We start from the raw sequence: 24,576 nt of genomic DNA on the forward strand, positions 1-24,576 counted from the left end.
ATACTAGAAAATTCCTGGAATATTCATGCACTAGGATGTGAAACATTTGTCTCATTGCTGTCCTCGTTTTCTCCCTTTCCCTCTAGTTCAGACCACGTTTCCTCAACAGTCTGGCCAATCACTGTCCCTAGTGAATTGAGACTTTAGACTACTGTGTTTTCTGGAGATCTCTAGGATGTTCTTCATCTCACATTGCTGCAGTCCTAACACTTGGGTAGTCCGCTGTCCTTGGTCGGCCCGAATATCAAAGTATAAGGCTGACGTCGGTCAGGGCGCATTTGACTGACGTCAGGACGTCAGGGTACAAATGCGCATGACCGACGTCATATCCTCAGTCTTTTTTGCCGCATGGTCCGATGCAGAAGCAGTATTGCAAGTGCTGGTTGGCGTTCTGAGATTTTTCGATTTAGCAGTTTCAGACCGAGTTCAAAGTTGGCTAAGTACCCCGTTGGGGAATATTTTGTTTTTCTTGCCTCAGTCATTTACGGATGTCAGAAAAAGTTAATAATTGCATTTCTTGTGGGAAACAGATACCGCATAGAGATTATCATACTTTGTGTATTCCTTGCTTAGGGCCTGAGCACGACGTTGTTGGCTGTCGCTCTTGTGCTAGATTTAATAAACGCACTATAAAGAGAAGGTTGGATTGTGCAAGGTTAGTCTTTGGGAAGCGGTGCAACTATAAAATGCCGTCGGATGCTCCGCCCGCTTCTTCGAAGAAGCGCAAGGACAAGGCAGTTAAGCCTAGGCTAGAAGAACCGTCTGTACCAGACGCCGGTTCTTTGGAGGTGTCGGTGGAGCCGGTGGCTCCACCGGAGGTTTCTTTGTGTTCCCAGGGTGGGACCTTATTATTGCAGGATGTGGCCTCTCAGGAGACTAGTCAGGCTGAGGGGGCTTCTCATCTTACTATACTCCCCTCCCTTCCCAAGGTGGCTAGGCCCTCTCCTTCTGTTTCAAAGGCTTCCCCCATGGGGCAGGCCAGGTTTGGCTTCAGTTGGTGTTACCCCTAGCTCCTCAGGTACTGTGCCCAAGAAGCATATGCTTAAAATGGCAGAAGATTTGATTACTTTGATTAGGGTTCTATGCCCCCTCCTGATAAGAGACCTAGGGTGGATCCTGAGCTGGGGGGTTTTGAGCAGGCTTCAGATGTTTCAGAGTCTTCGGCTGAAGACTTGCAGGAGTACTCTCCTTATTCTGATTCTGATGTGGATGATTCTACTCCTTCTGCTACTCCTCCTGAGGATTTTTCATTTCAGAAACTCTTCATTCCATGAGGGAGCATTTTAAGTGGGAGGGTCAGGACTTCTCTGATTCCAGGAAAAGGCTTAGGGAATTTCTGTTTTACCCCAGCATAGGCCTTTGGCTATACCTCCTGTTTTGGATGTAGTGGACGATGTTTTTACAGAAGCTTCTCTTAATCCTGATTCTTTGCCTCCTGCTCCTGTTAAGCGGATAGGTATTACAGGGTGCCTGAAGCTCATAAGTATCTTTTTAAGAGTCCTAGGGCAGACCCAGAGACTGTTAGCCAGGGGCCTAAAGGTGTGAAGGCTTCTGTTGTTAAGAATCCGGTTCCTGCAGACAAGGAGGCTAGGGCCTTGGATAGATGGGGAAAGAAAGTCTATACTTCTTCCACTCTTGCTATGAGGGCTCTGAATTGCCAGTTTCACATGTTGAAATACCAAAATTATCTCCTTTCACTATTGAAGTCTAAGGTTGATGCTCTGGCAGTAGGTATTGATTGTAAGGAGTTGCAAGATTTAGTGCATGTTTCTGAACAGGTGGGTAAGCATTCTTTGCAATGTGGTTTTGATGCTGTACAGGCCTCGTCTAGGGTGGCTGCCACTGGGTCAGTCCTTCGCAGGCACGCCTGGCTGAGGGATCAGAATTTGTCTGAACATGTTAAGACAAGGATTTTAGATGCTCCTTTACAATCTGACATGTTGTTTGGTCCTCCTGTTGAGACAGTCTTAAAGAAAATGGAAGACAAGGCTAAGTCTATGCAGACTGTTAAAGATTTTTTGCAGGTCCAGCCTCCAAAGTTTAGTAGAAATTGGCCTACTAAAGGGTGGACGTATCCTTCTTATGGTTCACAGTCTAGGGGTAGATCTAGACGTGGTAAGGGCAGAGCCCAGGGCTCTTTCAGGCCTAGAACAGGGAATTCTCCTGCACAGGCTTCGGGTGAGGGCAGGGGTCAGTCCTTTCGTCAGCAGACCCAATGACCTACCTTTTCAGCTGCCAGAGCCTGCTCGTCTGGCAGCACCTTTGGGAGGAAGGTTGGCACTTTTCAAAGAAAATTGGAGTTTAATTACCCAGGACAGATGGGTATTGGATATCATTCACCACGGCTACAGGTTTTATTTCCATACCTTGCCTCCTTTCAGAGGCATGCCGGACGTTCCTCCTCCACAAAGACTAGAGGCTCACAAACAGGTTTCTCTGTTGCTCCAACTAGGGGCCATACAGTCGGTCCCTCTGCCAGAAGTGGGCCTAGGATTTTATTCTCGCCTGTTCCTAGTACCAAAGAAGGGGAACACGTGGAGACCAATTTTGGATTTATCTATCCTCAACACTTATCTGGACATTCCCAAGTTCAAAATGTTGACGTTGCAGCAGCTTTTACCTCTGCTGGGCAAAGATCATTGGATGGTAACTTTGGATCTCAAGGAGGCTTACCTTCATGTTCCTATCAGACTAAGTTGCATGAAGTATCTGCGTTTTCGAGCTGGGACTTCTCACTATCAGTTCTCTGCATTGCCCTTTGGCTTATCTACTGCGCCCAGAGTGTTCACGAAAGTTCTGGCTCCAGTGATAGCTTTCTTCAGACAAAAAGGAATACAGATCTATCCTTATTTGGACGACTGCCTAATTCTGGCTCAAGGAAGAGAAGAGCTTCTTCATCATTTGGATTATGTGATAGCAGTGCTAAGATGCCTAGGGTATTCTGTGAGCGAAATAAAGTCCAGTCTAGTACCCTCTCAAGACATGTGCTTTCTGGGTGTGAGACTGAATACAGCATCCCAGATGGCCTTTTAACCCCGGACAAACAAAAGAGTCTATCCCTTTACTTCCATCAACTATCTCATCAGTCCGGGCTGACTGCAAGGACAGTCCTTCAAGCCTTAGGGTTCATGGCATCTTGTATTCTGGTGCTTCCCAATGCCAAACTGCATATGAGGAAGCTACAATGGTATCTCAAAAATGTATGGACACAGCACTGCCAGGATCTAGACACTGTCATTCAAATAATACCTTGCATTCAAAAGGAATTTTTGTGGTGGGCTCAGGAATGTCACCTAAACAAGGGACTCTCTGTGACCCGGCCAGAGGCGAGTCAGATTTTAACGACAGATGCCTCAGACAAAGCTTGGGGAGCTCATCTAAATGGAAAATGGATACAAAACAAGTGGCCTGTCAGACTACAACATCTACATATCAACATGAAGGAGATGTTAGCAGTCCAGTTTGCATTGATTGCTTTCAAGGAATTGCTTCTTCCAGGGCAGGTGTTGATTCTAACAGACAACACAACTGTCATGTGGTACATCAACAAGCAAGGGGGAACGCATTCTTATCCTCTATGCAGGCAAGCAATGATTTTGTGGGAGACTGCTCTCAGTTTACAGCTCAATCTTCAGGCAAGGTTTCTGCCAGGAGCACAGAACTCCTTAGCAGATGTGTTGAGCAGGCAATTATGGATCCCCACAGTGGAAATTGGATCCTCATGTATTTCAGAAATTGACAGTGTCATGGGGAACTCCAGACATAGATCTGTTCGCTTCTCCACTAAACCATCAGCTGCCAAAGTTTTGCACAAAAGGTTTCATCCCACAGCTTGGAAAGTGGATGCTCTTTCTTTCAATTGGAGCAATCTTCATGTATATGCCTTTCCACCTCTGCCTCTCCTCCCAAAGGTACTTCTAAAGGTCAGACAGGACAAGCCAAGGATGATTTTAATAGCTCCGGATTGGCCTCGACAACACTGGTACCCATTACTGAGAAGTCTGGTGCGGAAGCCTCCATGGCCTTTGCCTTGATTCCACACCTGTTGTCGCAGGAGGACAGCCATTTGCTAAATGTCAAGCTTCACTCTCTGCACCTAACAGCCTGGCATATTCTGTTTTGAACCAAAGTGGGCCTCCACTTCCTCAGCAAGTTTTGAATGTTATTTTGGAAGCTAGGAGGCCTAGTACAAGGAAAGTGTACGCAGACAAATGGAAGAGATTTTTGTTTTGGAGTGCAGCAAAAGATTTTGATGTTTCTGAGCCTAATTTGAGTGTGGCTCTTCAATATCTTACTGAGTTACTGGACAAAGGTTTGTCTTTCTCTTCTATTAAAGTTCATGCTGCAGCAATTTCAGCTCACTATGATTGCAACCCACCATTGTTTTCTCATCCTTTGTTCAAGCAATTTCTTAGAGGGCAAAGAATATAAGACCCCCACGAAGAGCTCCTACTCCTGCTTGGGATCTCAATTTTGTGTTGGAGAAACTCACTCTACAACCTTTTGAGCCTGCAGCTACTGCTGAGTTGAAATATTTATCTTGGAAGACTGCTTTTTTGTTGGCCATTACCTCTGCAAGAAGGGTTTCTGAATTACAGGCCCTTATGGCAGTTGAGCCTTTCTTGATTTTCCATAAGGATAGGGTATCATTACGTACTAATCCTTCCTTTATGCCTAAGGTGGTTTCTAGTGTGGCTTTAAACCAAACTATTCATTTGCCTACTTTTTATGCTAATCCCTAAAATAAAGGGGAAAAGATTTTGCACACTTTAGATGTCCACAGGCAGTTGCGTTATTATTTGGACAGAACTAAAGGGTTCAGGCAGTCTCAGCAGTTGTTTGTTTCTTTTGCCTTGAGTTCTCAGGGCAAGCCTGTATCAAAACAAACTATTTCTAAGTGGATTGGGTTTTGCATTACTTTCTGTTATTCCCATCATGGCAAGGAGATTCCAGCTGGGATTAGGCCTCATTCCACTAGGGCTACTGCCACTTCAACAGCTTTTTTGAGGGGAGTGGCAACCAAGGATATTTTGGAGGCAGCTACTTGGAGTTCTGTACATACTTTCTCTAGGCATTATCACCTGCCACTTTAAGTCCAGGGCTGGTTTTGCCACTGCTGTTTTGCAGGGCATTTTGGCAGCTCCTGCTTCCTTGTAGTTAGCCATCCTCCCTTACCTCTGCTTTGGGATTCTACCCAAGTGTTAGGACTGCAGCAATGTGAGATGAAGAACATAGTACAGTTTTGTACCTACCATAAATGTAGATGTTCGAAGATCCACATTGCTGCAGTCCAATACCCTCCCTCCTTCCCCTCTGTAGTTAGAGGCGGTTGTGTGGGTTGGGTTGTACATTTTGTGTATATTGTATATATTGTACATATAGTTAGCGCAGGGGTGGTTGGTTGGTTGTTTGCTGTCTTTTGGTTTTGACCTTTATTTTTAGGGTCTTCTGACATCTGGGGCAAGAAAAGACTGAGGATATGACGTCGGTCATGCGCATTTGTACCCTGACGTCCTGACGTCAGTCAAATGCGCCCTGACCGACGTCAGCCTTATACTTTGATATTCGGGCCGACCAAGGACAGCGGACTACCCAAGTGTTAGGACTGCAGCAATGTGGATCTTCGAACATCTACATTTATGGTAGGTACAAAACTGTACTTTTTTCCTAGGCAAGACTTCAGATGGTCACTATCATTGTTGTTGATCTTTTTGCATCTATTACATCAGAGGTACATTTACACTGATGCATCTGTTACGTCACGGGGTGCATTTAGTCATGTGCACTCCTGTTGTAGCAGCAGTATAAATCATTTTCTCTGATTTCTACCTAATATTTGTATGAGGCAATATGTAATATATTTTGTACTTCTTGTATTGCAGTTTGTTAAATAATTATGAAATTCGAGGTCCTTACTGCAAGATTTGATGAAATGTGAAAAGTTAAATGACTTGATGATGTCCACACTACTTTCTGAAAAAAATTCACGGGTTGTATTCTTTTTATGATGAAAAGGTGATATGTCTGCACTTTCTTTGGAAGCTGGGGTATAACTTTATGTTAGATGACTCTGCCTTTCAGTTATGGATGTTCCATGAATTCAACAAATCTTAATATACTCAGTCATCTTTGATATGGGTGGCTGTGAATAAGCATTTTTACTGGTTTCATTACTAATGTTCTTGAAAGATTGCATTAAGACTGGATTTTTCTGTGCTTTTTTGGCTTGTGATTTCTTTGAAACGCATGGCATTGTTTTTATTTGAGAAAAAAACACTTTTTCTGAATGAAGTATAGTGCTGGTTCATCAAATTGTTAGTTCCCTAAAGATACATGTGTTGAAGAGGACCATAGAAAAGAATGGAGCTTGTTATTTAATCAACAACAATTTTATTAAAGCATTCTTTGTAGTACCATTTAAAGTGAATGACAGTTTAAATGTTTTTTTTTTCTTATTTGTTTTGGTCATTGTGTTCCAGGAATTAATTTCAGAATCAGTTTTGCACATGTGTTTGTGTTGGGCTTTGCTGAATTTGTAGTTATGTTTTCAGTGTTTTTTCAGGCAACAAAAAAACAGAAATGAGTTTCATTGTAAATGGTCTTTGCTATTTCTCTGTGATTATGTAATCAAGAGGTTAGTATATTTAAGTAATGGGATGGTGTTGAAGCAAAGTAGGAAAAGACATTATTTTTATATCTTTAATGTTTCATGAAACTGCATTTCCGATAGACTAGTGATATTTAAATCAAATTATTTTTGTTAATACATAATTTGTTATATTGGACTTCAAGATCATGGCATAAAAGAACAAAATTGATTATTAATCATATTGAGTATTCAAAAAAGTCAGTCTGTTTTATGTAAAAGTGTCTTCCTAGTCTGATAAAGTCATTTAAGGAGTCCTTTTCTTGTTTTTAATGTTGGTGTTTTGGGTGTGTGAGATTTCCTAAAAGTGTGTTTGTGTGCATGTTTCGGGGGAGGGGGGCGTTATACATAGAATTAGGTCAGTATCTTTGTTTGAAAACATTCAACGGACTGGCAGACACTTGGCAAAGATCAATAAGACTGGTAGTTGGTGAAGAAGATTATTGTTGCGAGTTGTTTAATGAGCTACTTCCTGGGGTACAGGGTTTGATTCCCTTGGCCTTCATTTGCCTACAGTGTGACTTTGAGTAAGTCACTTAACCAGACATTAGGAATTTGGGTATTCTCATTAATGTTCTCTTGAACTGTATGTCTGGGAACTACTTATGAATCTATGAATAGCAGAACTTACACTTGGGCCTGGAATCGGGAAGCTGCCTGCCACATTTAAAGCATTCATCTACAAAGCAACAGTAATCCATCATTGGTGGCAAGACCACTACTGGTTCTTGCTCTCACTCATGCACTAGTGTTGGTCTTATTGGCAAAGGCATTGCCAGCAAGCTCAACAGCAACTGTGCTGATGACTGTTGTTTTGTAGTAAACCACGTATGCCTCCTGTTGTATGGATTGTATTTCATGGATGTTCTCTGGGATTATATAACTAAAATAACATTAAAAAAATATAATATAGGGTGTCCTGCTGTGGGATTTGATTTTCGATAGATATTCTGTGGATTTTCCAACCAAAATAACCCTAAAAGTAAATAGCAATGTCTGCTGTATAGGGTCTTCTGGAGGATTTTGAACTTTTCTTCATCTGAATAAATTTTAGAGAAAGTTGGTCATACACTTTTTTGAGCAGCTGCCTTTTTCATTTATTTATTAGTTTATTGATTGATCTATCTCTTTATCTATCTGTCTGACCAAGGTATACAATTACTGGACTCAGAAGTGAGTAGAAACAGTAAACAGAAAACTTGGCTCCCTGTACAGGATAAAAGCTTTCCTTACCCCTGAAGCCACAACTACCATTGCCCATACCCATCTGATTTCTACCCTCCTCTATGCCTCCCCCATTTATACAAATCTTTCCAAAAGCAACCTTAATAAGCTGGCAACTTCTTATAACAATATTGCCAGATTTGCTACTGGCTCCCCATTTAGAACTCACCATTGTTTAAATCTCAAACAGCTAGGATGGCTAGAACTGCAAAACCAGCTGGAATTTCAACAACTCACCATCACCCATAAGATTCTGTACCATCCTAGTAATACTCCTATTCTCTGTAGCCTTATCTCCCCTACATAAATCTTATTACCCTTCACTCAGCAAATAAATTACTGGTTACCATCCAGAAATCCCACAACAAAGCAGGTGATTCTATTTTCTCAAATTCTGTGGGGAAGATTTGGAACAGGCTTCCCACCAAACTTGCATCACTGTCATCATTACCACTCTTCAAAATGCAACTAAAAATCCTCCTAAAAACACAATGGCTATGCACATGTACTAACCCTGACTAATACTCCCCGGTACAACATTATTGTATACCTCTCACCCAGACTCCATAAAGTGGGATTCGTAATCCTTCCCTTTCTCCCAATTTAGTCTCCTATTCTCGGGGAACTATCACTAACTATGTACTTTGCAACATTCATTCTGCTGTGAGCACAAGTCTTCCACGTTGTATATAGGCCAACTATCTTTTTACTTTGAGTGTAATATTTGTATAAGTGTATATATGCAAACTTTTCTTATTTTTTTCAGTGTTATATTTTTTTAAGCAACCTTAATACTTCATTTCAATCCGTACTTTCTTTCCTAATATATTTTATATTGAATGTCAAACCCTTTAACATGTAAATAGTACTGTACTGCTTTGTTAAATTCTGTAGTCAAGTTCTGTAAAATTAAGTTCTGTGATGAAAATCTCCATCAACAATGAATTTAAATATTTTTTTAAGTTTTTGCTGTCCTGTTTTATTAGCTTAATGTGGAGCTCATCTCCCCGGGCCTCTACTGAAAATGGACATGTATCCAGTTGGACTAGCCTGGTAAACAAATGTAAAATAAAATAAAGTAGCATGTTATATTTTTTTTCTCCTTTTTTGTGCTATACGTGTTACATTTTTGTTCTCTTATTTTTTTCTGCCCTATTTTTGTTTTCTTTATCTTCCATTGTGGCTGTATTAGCTTCAGAAGTTCTTTTGTGTTTCTTACTTTTACCTGGATTTTCTCCTTAAACATGACTGCTTTCGTTTTTGCCTAACTTGCATTGCTTCTTCTCTAAAATATATATAATACTCTCATCCTTATTTGTATAGGTTTATGAAATGTTTTAAATATTTAGAGGAGAGATCTACTGTATGCCACTGGATACTTGAGTGAGGATAAGTAGAAGTGCAGCTAAGGTGGGGTGAATGGAGCAAGGTGTTAGGGGGTGCGATTGGCAAATGCTGATGTGTTAGTAGCGCAGTATGGACATTTCTTTCCATACCAGAATTTCTGAATGCCAGTACAGAAATCTTATACTGCTTTTGCTGTCAGGACTGAAGCTCCTTTTTATCATGCCTGATCTTGGATAACTTGAATTTCAGGAGCTCATGTTGGAGAACGGACCTGGCTAAGGAGTGCTATATTGGGGAATGGACTTTTTTTTTTATCTTCAGTGTTTGATGGAGGGGTGTAGATCAGGGAAGGTCAAACCTGGCTGTCATGGAGTGGCAGTGGGTGGTAGATGAGAAAGCTATAGCTCTGAGACTCAGAGCATCAATCCTAAAAATATAGTCACTGTACTAGAATCGAAGAAAAGTGAGAAGGTGAAATTTGCATTTTCCTCACTTTCTCCCTGTTTTCTGACTTTGTGCAGTCCCAGCAATTATGGGAAACATTCAGAATGTTAAATGTTCAGAATATAATATCAAAGCCGCAAAGACCAAGTCCTAAAGGCCAAAACCAAGTCCTAAAGGCCAACACTCAAATGTCAGCTAACTTCAGCAACTGTTTTTAAGAAGCCTGTAAGTTGTCTGAGATCGCAGTATGGCAGGGGGAGGATTTTTGCCTTTCCATGCTGTAGTGCAATCTTTGAGGTGGTATATGTAAGTATTTGTAGGTGGTATGGGGGACACAGGAGGAGCTTGCCTCCTGCATAGCACATTTTATTCATTTTTTTATGTTTTGTCAATGTTTTGAGTGTTGATGTTTCAGTGTTAATTTCACTGGCTAACCATTCTGAACATTCGATGTTCTGAATATATTCCAAAATAATATATAGTTCCAAGTTCTAGTGGCTTCTCCCCCCACTCAGAGATGGAAAGGGGGGGGGGCTTATTCCCTGCAAAAAGAATGTTTTTTTTATGTTTCATGATCTTAAGAGTGTTTCGAATTTGACTAGTAACCTAAGGTTTTAAATGTTTTGGGTTCAGATATTCACAAGTCAATCAAAAAAGATGTGATTATTTATAGTGAACTTGGAATTCCGAGTTATCGGTATAATGAGGAGGACTGAGTCAAAAACCTATTGAGAATGAAAATGTTAAGGGTAGATTGTCTACCACAAATAAATAGTTTTGTAATTTTGGACAGTTTTCCTGGTTTCTACCAGCTTGGGCTTTTTGTTTTATAGTTTAGTACAGTTTCACTTAGGCAACCACAATTTATCTTGGGTTTTGGTCTGCCACAAATATTCTTGATACTGTCATGTACATGCTATGTGAACACAAACACACACACACACACACACACACACACAAATACCTGCAAGTCATCAAGCCTCCCTAGTCCACCTAGAACTCATTCATTCATCCCCCACCCTAAGGTGAGACCCATCTTGGAGGACAGCCATTGAAGCAACAGGCATAAAACATTCCTGTGGCATGCCTATCTAGGGATGGTCAGGCTATCATCAGCTCCACACATGTGCCCCCCTGCTGCAGGAAGCCTAGACTAGCAGCCCTGGGGAAACACAAGGGTGTGGACCACTATCAACAGCAATTCTCTCCTCATCTCTGCTTCCCCATATTTGACACTTTTGCTGGACTGTCTGAGGATCCAAACCATAAAAACTTTTACCAACCAGATAATCTGAGGTGTTTTTATTAAGCCCAATCCCTACTCCAAGATAGCTGAAGTGAATACCACATCACTGTTGGGTATCATATACCCCTTCCATGATGTGTGCGTGATCTCACACCCCATGTACCTAAGATCAGCCAGCACTGGCTTGGCAAATCAAGCCCTTCCCCCATTCTTGTCAAGTATAAACTTCCACTTGAATGGAAGAACTAGTTGGTGGGGAACTTTGTCTCCTTCCAAGCTGGGCAAGCCATTGTAAGCTGCTGTTTCCTACCCCCCCCCTCTGCACACACCAGGTACTTTCAGTACCTGAGACACAACTCAAACTTGGGTGATATGGGTTGTAGTCAGGACTTCATCTCTCTGTGGAGCAGAACTAGGCTTAAAGTATTAATTATTTCATCATAATAAAAAATCTTAAATACAGTAAGAACTGTAAACTTGATCGAAGCCCGCTGATAAACTACTTAAAAATAAAAGTGCAATCAAGAGTGAGTTTGAAGCAGTAATAACGTAGAAGTGGGAGTACTAACAATTTTCATGTAAAATCTATTAACGCTTGAAATATATTCCTTTAAGTGAAGTCTTGGATTAGCAATATTTAACTGTGTCACATTTGTCTTTTCTAATGCTTTTAAATACTATTGAAATTGGGTACCTTGAAGTAAAGGAAGGGATGAGTTTTGTATTTTCCCTTTTCTTCTTAATTTCTTTAAACTTGGAGTTATTATATTTAGATATCTGGACTTTTGAAACATTTCCTTCAGACTGGAGAGTGCAATCCTACAAAAATGTTGTTTAATGACATGCATGATGTTTTTCTCTGTTTTGTACTGTTGCTGCTTTGTTTCCTGTATGATATTTTGATTCACCTTTCATCAATACTCGTTTTCTCTACAGACTCCTAGGAAGACCCTAACTGTATAAAAGTAGTAATTTGTATGCGTTTAACATTTACTACATCTTTGTAGTGAGCTGAATATTATTTACATGTAGTGGAGTAGGGAAAGGGAAAATTAACATTGGCACTGTTGTCTTTCCTGTGACAAGAAAGAATTGATGCCTCATCTATTTGTGGTGCAAGAGGGAAAGTAGACGATAGGAATGGCAGTGTTTTCCCTTCCATGACAAGAGGTCAGTAGTCTTTCTAGCATCTTCTCTGGTTCACTTCCACATCACAGAACTCAAAGAATGCCAAAAGTTCATTTTTATTGCCCCATGGTGTTGAATTTGTTGTAGCCTCAGTATCTTATAGTACTAGAAGCCTTCCCAGCTGAAACCAAGAAAATCTGCCAGAACTGAATGACCATCAACCTTAAGGCCTAGCTTTTTTTTTTGATCCTCAGATCACAAAGAACTGTCCAGTGGGGGATATCAAGGTTACTGAAGTTGCAGAAATCTCTGCATCCATCAAATAATATGTGAACTGAAAGATTTTCTCCATTTGGTTAGGAAATTAACCTTTTGTAGACCAGTCAGGAGGTGTGCTGATGCCGGTGACTTATCTCAATTACCTGTATATCTTGGGACAATTATTCTGTGGTCAGTACACTATTTCTGTCTAAGGGGATTGTTATCTGAAGTGTATCATTTGCCATCATACAGAGAACTAAACACTGTAAATAATATCTCCACTTCCACTATCACAACTGCATGGTTGCTTCCACTGCTTGTATCAAGGTCATCTCTCCTTGTAGACATTTGTACAAGGGACACTTTGTTGTCGGTTCACACTTTCACCAAGCAATATGGTTTGGACTGTAACTCTAGAAACTGGGCCTCCTTTGTCAGCTAAGCACTTCAGGACATCCTGCTGAGATTTTGACATTCTCTAGCTCTTACCATGCTTGGAGAATACTCTGTTTTAAATTCTTTTTAGCCCTTCTGTAGTTAAAGAAGGTCCTCAGTGTATAACGTCGAATTTTACTCTTTCAACTGCCATAAGAATGAACCGTCTTTCGTGGGCCACAGATACCCTTCTCATGTCCTTTTGTGCATGTCTGCTGTTGGATTTCCTTGTAAGTTGGACAAGTGCACTTATATATGTCCTTGTAACAGTATCAAGGCTATGGATCCTCACTGCTGTTCTTGAGCTGCAGTAAATATGCTCATTCAATAGTTGAGGATGTGACATTTTGGGTTTAAGCGAGATATGCTCACCTTGTGCAGTTCATAACCTCGTAATGTATGCAGAAGGATAGCATGCCCCTAGTCATTGCAGCTTCAGATAAATAGATAAACTTGAAGTGGTGGGAGAGAGAGAGAATCCCAATCACAGATGTGGAAAATAGTTACCTTAATAATAACTGATACAGTAAAAATTAATCTGTTATATAAACTTCTGGTAGGGGTGAGGCACTAGGATATTTATGACTAAACCTGTTAGATAAACAGATGAAGATTTTAGTGGAGATCAGGAGATGAACAGCACAAAAGGCCACAGGTAAAGGATATGAAGAAGTTGGGAGTCAAGTGTGGAAAAATAAGTTGTACACAGGAAGTCTTGACCAGCTGTTCCTCAACTAGCAAACCACATCAGCAGGAAGTGTTATTTTTAACATCTGCATTACTAGAAAAGAAAACATACATTGTACATTACATATATGTTTTCTTCCTTTATAACAAACAACTGTCATTTAGTCCAACATATTACATAAATTGCCCAATTCCTGATATCCCTCAAACTTTACTTCTCTCCCTTAACATTATTCTGCATGAATTGTTCTCACAAATTTCATTTATTTCTATGTGATTTGCTCCTTCCCTTTTCTAAAGATCCCATTTCTAGTTCTTTTACCTATTTTACAATATTCAGTACTTCAAATACAGCTTGCTGGGAGTTTGATTTCCATTTTCTAGTAATTGCTTTTTTGCAGTCAATAAAATAAAAAATTATTAAGGCCTTACTCGGTCTAGGCAATTCAGATCCTGCATCCCAGCTCAAAAGATTAATGTCCTTAGTTATAGCCATTTGCTCCTCCAATATTTTTGGCAAGGGTATTCTATGGAAAATTTTTTAAAATCTAACAACCCATTAACAGTCAGTTTTATACTGATTTTTTATTGCTAGGGTTTATTGCTTCTAGCCTAGTAGACCATGATAGTTTGTTGTAGCAATAGTAAAGAAAAAGTGGCCCAGATTTGATGTCTTGAGGAGGCTAGCAGTCAGGAAAGCACCTGCATCTTGCCCCTCCACTACCACCACCACCTCACACACACACACACACACACACACACACACACACACACACACACACACACACACACACACACAGGTTTTTTTAAGCTGACTACACTAAACTTGTTCCTTCTTTGTCTGTTCTTCAGATCCTTGGCCTCTGAAGCATGGAGATCTGGTGGGCAAGAAAAGTGCCTTACATATTCTAGAACTGTGTACAGTGCACAGAAATAGCCAATAGTAAAAAAAAAAAAAAAAAAACAAACAAAAAAAGTTTTGTCTCTGTCACTGTCTGGTTATGAACAGTGACAGCTTTGATTTTAACAGTGTCTGGAAAACTTTGAACTCAAAGGCTGTGAGGTCAACAATTTAATCTGTCAAAACAGACTTTTGGGTTTGTGTACTCTTTTTGCAATAGTTGAAAGTTTATCTCATGATGCCACCCACATGTGATCTGTCCAAGGCTACTCTTTAACTTGTAACTGGACAGCTAGACAGCAGTGAAAGAAAGTAGACCACTGAAATGACAGATGATAATCTTACAGCACTACATGAAAATGCAAGGAAGAATCCAAATAATGGTTTGATTAGCAGATTATATTCCCAGTTGCAGGGAGCACAGACGTTATGTTGCTTTATTAGTTAAGGCATACCCCTGCAAAACACACACACACCTTGAATGCTGCTGACTTGCAACACAACCAGGGTCTAATCAAGCATCTGCCTTTCTATGCCTAAATATAAGTACTACAGTCAGTGATTGCAGCAATCAGTTCAGTATTTGCACATTTATCTACCTTCTGGTTGATGCCTGCTTGATGTTTTGATTTTTTTTAAGTTTTCATATAATCTGTTCTCTCTATGATAAATTATAAACCTGCTTTCCTTGCAACACTGCTTTTTTGCCAAATATTACATTTCCACCATCATCCCTTCCCTATACATGTTGTCTTTAATCACCCCCTGTAGATGTCCACTCTTTTAGCTACCCAAGCCTCCGACGTCCTCATTATGATGCTAGTACCCTTTGCCCAGGTATTGTAATTAAATAATTCTAAACCATTTTTTCATTTGTTTTTGACATATCTGCAGCATACCAGTTTCTGTGTTCACACTTTTTGCAGATCAGTTATACTTTTCAGTGATCCTTTCTTGTATGTTATTTTTAGCTTCTTAGCCTTTTTCTGTAATCCATGAAAGTCCTGTATTCTGATTTTTTGATTTTATGTACTGTCTGCCACTGTGCCTGCTGACCATCAAGTCAATGCTCCTGTCTGCCTAGTCATTTCTCCAGTCCACACCAGCTGATTTTCACACCACTTCATTCTGTGAGGTGTCTACATTTTCCAGAGGTGGGTATCCATATGGTGATCATCCTTTGACTGGATTGATGGGTGGGAACCTCAGAGTAATGACCACCATCCAAGAAACCATGCTTTGATCCCAATTACCCACCACATAGTTTCCTTCTTTGATTGGTAATGCTGTGGTCTCAGAAGCCTGACTGTTTGGATTTACCTCCCCATACTTGGATTCTCCATATTTAAGGAGACCTACAGCACTTTCTGTTACCGAGAGGAGAGATTTTTCTGCAAATCCTATTTACCTCTTGAAGGTACTTTTGTTGCTGTGTCAGTCTGCACTACCTTTGCCCTGATGCATTTGATGTCAGGTACATTTGCCCCATGAAAACTACAAAGAATGGCTTGTTAGAGCCAGGCCGTATCCTTGGTCCATAATGCTACAAGTTTTACACCAACTACTACTATGACAGGTGTTGACCATGCAAAAGACTAGACTGCTACTCTCTTACCAGAATGGCCAAGTCCGGACCAATCGCTTTCTCCCATCCTACCTGCTCACTTCTCCAGGGCCAGGGCCACTACTCCATGGTCATCTAGATGATAGTCTGAGCTTTAACTTTCCACACAGCAGACACAATACCTCTGCCCTATATTGAACTGTTTGAAACCTGTGTGAAAATCTTTTTTCTAAAAATTATATCTGCTTATAGTTTGTTTTTGTAAAGGATCATAAAGCCCTCTTCAGCTCCAGTAGTGTCAGCTATACTTATTAAGGAGATTAAGGTAGGAGATAAGTGGCACAATAGCACAGTAGTTTGCATCATTGTCATACACTTATACAGTGGTTGATTCTTCAGATTGGTTTCAGCTGTCTTGCTTTCTTTGAGGAGTCTGCATATCTTACATGTGTCCATGTGGGTTTTCACTAGGTCCTGTGTTTTTTCTCTTACATCTCCAAAGACTTGCATCCAGAGCATTTCTCCCTGGGCTTCCGCTGAAAATGGGCTCTGTCCCAGTTGGACTTTCCTGATAAACAAATGTTAAAATAAAAAAAAATAAAAATCTCAACCCTCCAAATTGCCAGTAGTTGTACATGCCATATGTGTGTGTGTGTGTGTGTGTGTGTGTGTGTGTGTGTGTGTGTGTGAGGGATGCATGTTTCTACATGATCCAATGGTTTGCTACCTCATTGAGGATGATTTTATCTGTCTTCTGACCTCTGAGTGCCAAGACAGACTCTGGCTTTCCCACAGTCATGAATTTGATTAAACAGGCAATAAGTTAATGAGTGAATGAATGGATGTTTAATAAGTTATGCATATAGAAAAAGCAAGGGTACAAAGATATAGAATTAAATAACATAAATGAAAATGATTACCTAAGTTTCACTATCAGAAAAGTAGTGACATGCAAGCAGAAATTAATGAAAATTTGTGTCTGCACGAAGGTAATAGAAAACTGGCAGTGACTTCTTCTTATTCCTGTTACATTGATATTTGAAAGCACTACAGGAAGTTAATTAGCAATTATAAATTTAAATTTTGCTGTGTTTTTTTTAACTATATAATATTTACTTCTCAGTCACGAAGACTATCAGAAGAAGAAGAAGAAGCAGGAAGTGGAGAGGTAAGCTAGTTGGTGCTTTTTAGTTTTCATAACTGATACGCAAGTAAGCAAAAGCATGAATAAGTTGTTGTTTGTCTTTCAGCTTTTTCCCAGTAAGGGGTCACCACAGCAGAACTCTGGTCCTCCAATGATTGGCAGTAGATTTTTACGAAATGCCGAGGTACCAGCTCGTCGCCCAACCTTCAACGAAGACATGCCCATTTACACACGCATGTCTTTCAAATGCTACCCAACTGCGAGGAGGACATGCAGACTTCACACAGAAGGCACTCCCAAGCCACGCTGAGAATTGAACGGGAGAACCTCTTGTTGTGAGGTAACAACGTTACCACCATACCACCGCGGCTTTCTAAAAAAAAAAAAAAAAGCATGAATAAGTACACAAGTAAAATACACCTGTGATGTATCTGGATTATGGTATCCTTTGGTTATCATTTGATGTGGATAATTGCATTTATGGATATAAAAACAGCACATAAAATGACTGTACACATTCTGCAGTCTATTCTGGAGATTTTGCTTCTGTACTTATTCATGCTTTTAAGTAAAATCTCCAGAATACACTGCAGAATGTGTACAGTCATTTTATGTGCTGTTTTTATATCCATAAATGTAATCATCCACATCAAATGATAACCAAAGGATACCATAATCCAGATACATCACAGTTGTATCATATATACAAATTGAACATACTTTATTTATTATCCAGTCATTCATTTATATATGTTTTGATTAGTGGATGCTTGCCTGCATGGAGAACCTTTATCATTACTGGCCCAAGAAGAAAGATTATACAAATAACATGCATGCAAAACAGATCAGATGTCAGACAACACTGCTGGCACAAAAAGAAGGCAGCAGTGTAATTTCTCGCAATACAAAATAACAACATTGGCAAAAAAAAGGATAGAATATTTTGCAGATGTTCATCATCAGATCACTGTCACAGTATTGCATTCATATGAAATGTATCCTGTCAAGGATAATGCATGTCCAGCCAGTCAACAAAAATGTAGACACCTTCCTCTCATGCCATACATCTGGCCTATAACCTTTGCATGAGACTGTGTGTTGATACATAAGGAGTGTATAGGCACAAAGATCCTCAAAACTTTCTTGTCATCGCTCCATGAAGGGAGACTTTTTCTATATCACGGTCTAGTCAGCCATATGATCTGTTCCAACTGCAACCACTGTGGGCAGCTACGTATCCCACTGGGGACCTTCCCTCTTTTTTTTTCTTCCTTGGATAAAATGTTATACTAATGTTACCTAAGAAAGGGAAATGAGATTGCAGTTAACATATCCGTTACAAAAATAAACATTCCAAGTATCTTTTTGCCTAGGCCCAAAACATAATTACAAAGAATGTATGATTTGCCAATCCCTTGTACCCAGGAATTTTTAAAGTTCTTTGTCTTCTCTTAAACATTACAATGAAAACAAACACCTGCAAGCTTTTGTGCCTGCTAGGATGTCATCTGTGTCATCTGCCTCAGACATTCCCCTTCAGCCTAAAAGAAAAGTAAGAAGTCAAATGAAGACATAAATTTACCCACTTATTTCATTCAGTCATTGTTGGACATCTACCTTGAGGCACTTGATCTACATTTGGACCATCTGACTACCACATCTGTTCCCACTATAGGGACCCCACTGGTGGCTAATAAGGTGCAGGGCATTAACATGGCCATTCTGACTGATCAGGTGGGCAAAAAGGCCATGAAGGGAAAAAACAGGGCTGATTCTATCTGTGGGAACTGGAGGTATTCCTCATGTTCTCATCCAAGAAGATGTACAAAGAACATTTATGTAGGTTCATCCAGGGTCTATTTCTCCTCATATGGTTTTCTTGGACACCCTAAAGAAAAGAAAAAAAAAAAAACAACTAAGCGTGTCTTCCTTCCTGATACAGCTACACCTAGAGAAACTCAGCTGAAGTGGTATAACTTCTCCCATATGTCCTTGCAGCTTCCTCAGTTTTATTCTTCCTCTGCTTCCACTTCTCTTAAAATAAAGTCTGTCCTCTTCTAAAGAAGAACTGTCTTTGGAATCTGAGTCTCCATCTTTAGATTACTCTTCTCTCACTTACAGTCTGTGAGTCTGAAGTGGATGACAATTAGTCTTCAGATTCACCTAATGAAGAGCTTACATTTGGAAATACAAGCCATAATATGATGGAGCACTTTAATTGGGATAGCAAATACATTTCTGAATCACATAAAATAAATTATGCTTTGATGCATATGGAAATTCCAAAATCCTGTAGTATCCCCTCTGTCTTGAAGGCTTTAGAAGCCACCTTTTTGTCTACTTTTCTAACTCTTGAATCCCAGCTTCTTGTGTCTAAGAAGCCAGAAAGATTCTTTAAAGTACCTGACACCCATAAGTACTTGTACAAAAACTCTTCGTCTGACCCAAAGTTATTTCTACAAAATCGGATACAGCTTCTAAATTGCTTCCTTCTACTAATGTCTTAATGACAAGGACACTAGGGTTATGGAAAGAAGAAATATGTTTCTGCTGCTTTGGCATTCTGTGGCTTTAATTTCCAGACTCACAAGTCTAGATACATGCCTTCTATTTTTGACAATATGGCTAAAGTGATTTCAAGCACATCCAACTCAGACACTAAGTTTTCTTTGCAGAATATGCATGGTTCTGCCTCACAACTTGTAAGGCACTCATTCAAATATGAATTTGACTCTGATGCTTCTTCTAGGACAGCTGGCAGAGGTTCATTGCCAGGAAATTGTCTCAATGTCTCCAACCTTGGGAATGATAATGGGTACAGACTTTACTGGAAATCCCCTCAGTACCACCAGGACTGTTTCAGATCCCCTCAAACCTACAACACCTGGTCCTTCCAGTTCTGTGCAAATTGTTCCTTCAGGGAATTATAGAGACTGTTCCTTCCTATCAAGAAGGAAAAAAAGTTTAGTCCAGACTTTTCATTGTTCCAAGAAAAAAAAGAAAGAACATGGAGAACAATACTAAACTTCAGCATTCTGAGCATTGTCTAGAAGTATCAAAATGCAAGATGTTGATTCGCCAAAACCTTTTATTTCTCTAATCCCACCCCCCTGTGTTTTTGATTATCTTGGATCTGAAGGATGCCTATCTGCATATCTGTATTCATCTAGACCACAGAAAATTATTTTCTGCTTTTGGATATCACTTTCAATTTACTGCTTTGCACTTTTGGACTACCTGTGGTACCAAGAGTTTTTGCAAAATGCTTTTCTTCTGTCACAGCATTCTATAGGCTCCAAGGTATCTGCAACTATCCATACTTTGATGATTTCCTGATTTTGACCACTTCAGTTTAGAAAAGTCTTCAAGATTTACAATTCACAGCTAAACTTTTTCTCCCCTTAGGATTCACTTTGAACATCACAATATTGACTGTAGTGTCCACTCAGTTTTTGGTATTTCTAGAATGTTTTCTGAATACTTCCAGCATGATGGCTTTCCTTCCTCTGGAAAAAATCCAGTTTCTGACAACCTGCTTTCCATCTGTCATAAATGTATAAATGACCTCTGCAAGAGTGAAAACCTTAGGTTCATGGCATCCAAAATTCAAATCAATCCTTTTTCTAGACACCACAAGAGGAAAATTTAGTGGTGCCTCAAATCAGTAGGAATACAACCCATCATCCTTGTTCTTTCCATATACTTCTAGAATTTTATGAAGAAAGAATTTATTTAGTGGATTAACCAGATAAGATGTTCCTGCTCTTGTTCTATCTCCCCTTTACAAGGTCCCGATAGATGCTTCAGACTCTAACTTGGGGGAGGGGGGCAGGACTGTTCAAAGGGCATCAGATTTCAAGTTGCCTGGTCCAAAGAGGTACAAACATATAAACATAAAAGAGATGAAGGCCCCGGTTTTTGCCCTTTAAACTTTTAATCACCTTTGGACTCCTAGGCTTCTTCAAATCTTAACAGTCAATACCATGGTCATGTGGCGTATCAGGAAACAGGTTTGCTGGGATGGCTTGGAATTTTGCAGTACACTGCAGTCTCTGTCTCTAAGCCGTTTACGTCCCCTCTGAAATGAATTCAAGGTCAGACTATTTAAGCAGATCCAAAGTAAACCCTCACAAATTGTTGCTAAACTTGGAGATCTGCCTCAGATTTTTCAGTCAGTAAGAAACTCCCCAGATAGAGCTCTTTGCCTCCATTGTAAACAAACAACACAGACTGTTTTGCCCCAATGTTCTATGCAAGGACACTTGGAAAATGGACACTTTCTCCTTTTCATGAAAGTGGAAATTCTTGTATGCCTTTCCTCCTTGTCATCATATTTCAAAGGTCCTTCAGAAAGGCAATCCAAAGAGACTCCTGTTGACCCCCTTTTGGCCCAAAGACATTGATTCTTCCACGTTTTTAATTAAGTCATGGGCAATCATTACAAGTTACTCCACAGAATGGACTTGCTCACACAGCGAAGGGCTTTCTCATTCATTGGATCTTAAAGACTTCAAATCTTTCTGCTTGGATGATAGGCTTCTAATTCATTTCAGAAGTATTTATTCTTAGGATGTGCTACAGTTAATAAAAGAGACCAGAAAAAATTAAAAAAAAATATAATATATTTCTAAATGGGGAAATATTTTCTATATGGTGCCGCAATAGAAAACAGAGCCATTATCAAGTGGGAATCTCCATATACTCAAATATTTGTGTGAGCTGCTTAACTCAGGTCTAATATACATCTTTGTCAAATTGCATCTGTCAGTCATTTTGGTCTGCCTGTCAGTTAGCCCCCTCTTTCTTCAAATTTTGAGGTCAGCTTCTTAAAGACATCCTCTGTGTCAGTCCTCCCAAGAAATCCATTCCGCCTTTATGGGACCTCACTTATGTTCTTAAAAAGTTAACCCTTCCACCTTTTGAACCAGCTTCTGCAACTTTAAAATTCTTGGCTTGGAAAGTAGTCTATTTGATGGCCTTAACATATGCCAAAATGATTTTTAAGTTACAGGCTGTCATGTTTACCTGTCCTTTCCTGTTTTTTCATAAGGACAGGGTCAGCTTCAGGAGTAACCCTACTTTTAGGCCAAAAGTTGCCACTAAAATGTTTATAAATGAATCTATCCATCTACCTACATTGTTTCCAGTTCCCAAACATAAAGGGGAAAGAATCCTTCAATTGTTAGATGTCCACAGGCAACTTAGATTTAATGCTAGAAGTCCACAGGCAGCTTTGATTCAGCCAAGATGAGAAGAAAACAGAAAGTCTGACCTATTCTGTATTTTGTTTGAAGGAAAATATGGACCTTCCAGTTTCTAAACAACACATCTACAGATAGATTCCCCTGTCCATTTCTTTTTGATATTCCTACCACGGTAAAATTCTCCAGAGTCAGGTCAAAACTCATTCCACCAGAGCTGTGTCCTGTCTGTTGCTTTTATAAATGTCTCGACTCAAAACCCATTATAAAGACTAATTGGCCCTCCATTCACACAATCACTAAGCATTTCAAGATAGATGCCTTTTCCAGAGCTAGAGCAGGTTTCAACAGAAACATTCTTCAAGGGTTACAGGATTCCAACTCTGCTCCTCAAGCCTGCACCCCTTCAGCATAATAACTTTTGGAATCTTCCAAATCTTCTTGCAACTAAGCAATATTGCAACAGTGATTTAATGATAAACACAGTGAAGGTTTATAAGAACTTATCATAACAGTCGGTGATCGAATAGAACTCTTTTGCAGAATATGCACTCACCCTCCTTCCTCCTATTATAATTTCCTTCCATTTTATCCTTGGTTGAAATGGATCCATCTTATTTTTCCCTCTTTCCTTTTATCTTATTTATATCTGAATCTATTCACCTGAAGTATTAACCTCAGTCTTTTTCCCTGGGAGAAGAAAGCTCTGAGCTTTTTTGTGCACATATGTCTATTAAGTGACAGCACATAGTGTCATGCTTAGTTCCTGGACCGGATGTACAGCACAAGGGGAAAGTGCCTAAACTTTTGTAATCTGGCTAGATGCATGATATCCTTGGCAGGATGTGTCCCCTAAGTAAGCAATACTATAACAATGATCTAGTCAAACATCTACTGTTAAGGTAAGTCCTTGTACAACTCTACATTCCAGATATGTAAAAACAAGTCAAAGGAGGTTATTCTTCAGCTTGCCAAGTGCAAACACTGGTACATTTAATAAAACTGAAAAATTCAAAACAGTAAAAAAGACTGCTTAGTCTCATATTAAGCATACTGGGGCAGTGGCTTGATGGGTGGAAGACATGGAAAAAGTGAATACAGTCCAAAGTGACAAGCTTTGTAAAGTTCCTACAAGAGCATTAGATAAAAAAGGGAAGGTAAGGGAAGTAAGATTTTTGTGGCTGCAGAATGTGATTATACTAGGGAGTGGTTTACATGTTTGCCCAACAGTGTTTTGGAAATGAGTATCACCAGAAGAATTTTAACTTTTGCTTCTGTTTACCAGACTCTTACCAGGAAATCCAAGATTTGTAGTGGGTACGTACCACTCAGTGAAAGTCATGAGCTGAGGGTAAGAATGACAGGTGCACAAACTGAGAACCATAGTTTAGTAAGATGCAGGCTGGCTTAATTCTGAAGAAATGCTAATTTAGAAAAAATGACACTGGTGGGATGTCTGCAGTTAATTGCATGTAAATTTAAAGGGTGAGTTGAAAAATTCTTCAGGTTGAACTATGCACCCTGAAATTACGTCTGGGTATAATATGTAACAATAAACACACTATGGAATATGGAATAGTAGAACAATTATGATTTTGAAACTCAGTGATGGAGAGTCATAGTTCCTGATCCTATAAAAACAACCAACATGCTTTTTAACTGGTGCAGAGTCTTTCTCATCTAGAGAAAGGTGTCATTAATACAGTTTGGTACTGTATTTATTACAGGCTATCAGCAAACCTTGAAGATCAGCTCAGTGGGAGGGAGAGCACTTTGGTAACAAACGATGCCAGGGCACTTCTATGGGCTAGGCTTCGAAAGGCTCCAGGGCCATTAGCCTACTACACACCTATGAACCTATGAACAACTGCAGAAGAAAAGTATGTTGTATTTCTTAATATTTTGCAAAAAATGGGAAAATTGATGCCAGTGTTCCAGAATAGCTTGAAGTCTTGTCTGGGTCATTGAGTATGATTTAATCATGCTTAGATATGCAGAGCCATCACCATAATGGATAGCTAAGAGGTGACCAGAATTGTTTAAGATGTAATTAGTATACTGACTGAAAGGGAGTGGTCCAGGAACTGAGCCTTACAGAGCTTTTCTGTCATCCTTGAACTCTGTGGAAAGTTCTTGGTCAACATCTCTCTATGTAATTCTCTAAATTCTATCTGTTAGATAACTCCTGAAAATGTTTAGTGTGTTTTGACACATACCCAATGTAGACAGCCTTTCTGTTAAACCCACATTGGTAATGGCATCAACTGCCTTTGACTGATCCAGGAAAAGGATCATTACTGGATATTTATTGTTAAGTGCTTTTCTTAAAACATCAGCCACTATCAAAT

The 24,576-nt window shown here is 39.7% G+C and overlaps 1 protein-coding gene across 2 annotated transcripts in view; it reads left to right on the plus strand.

The window, feature by feature from the left end:
• Positions 1-24,576, plus strand: part of STK39 (serine/threonine kinase 39) — a 2,138,083-nt gene that overhangs the window by 1,116,595 nt on the left and 996,912 nt on the right. For both annotated transcript variants that reach the window (XM_044075594.1, XM_044075595.1), the window contains one exon: positions 17,007-17,051. In XM_044075594.1, the coding sequence (XP_043931529.1) occupies positions 17,007-17,051 (45 nt within the window). The remainder of the gene's footprint in view (positions 1-17,006; positions 17,052-24,576) is intronic.

The sequence above is a fragment of the Protopterus annectens genome, chromosome 6.part1 (genome assembly GCF_019279795.1).
Source record: "Protopterus annectens isolate FY-2018-M chromosome 6.part1, PAN1.0, whole genome shotgun sequence".
Lineage (NCBI taxonomy): Eukaryota > Metazoa > Chordata > Ceratodontiformes > Protopteridae > Protopterus > Protopterus annectens.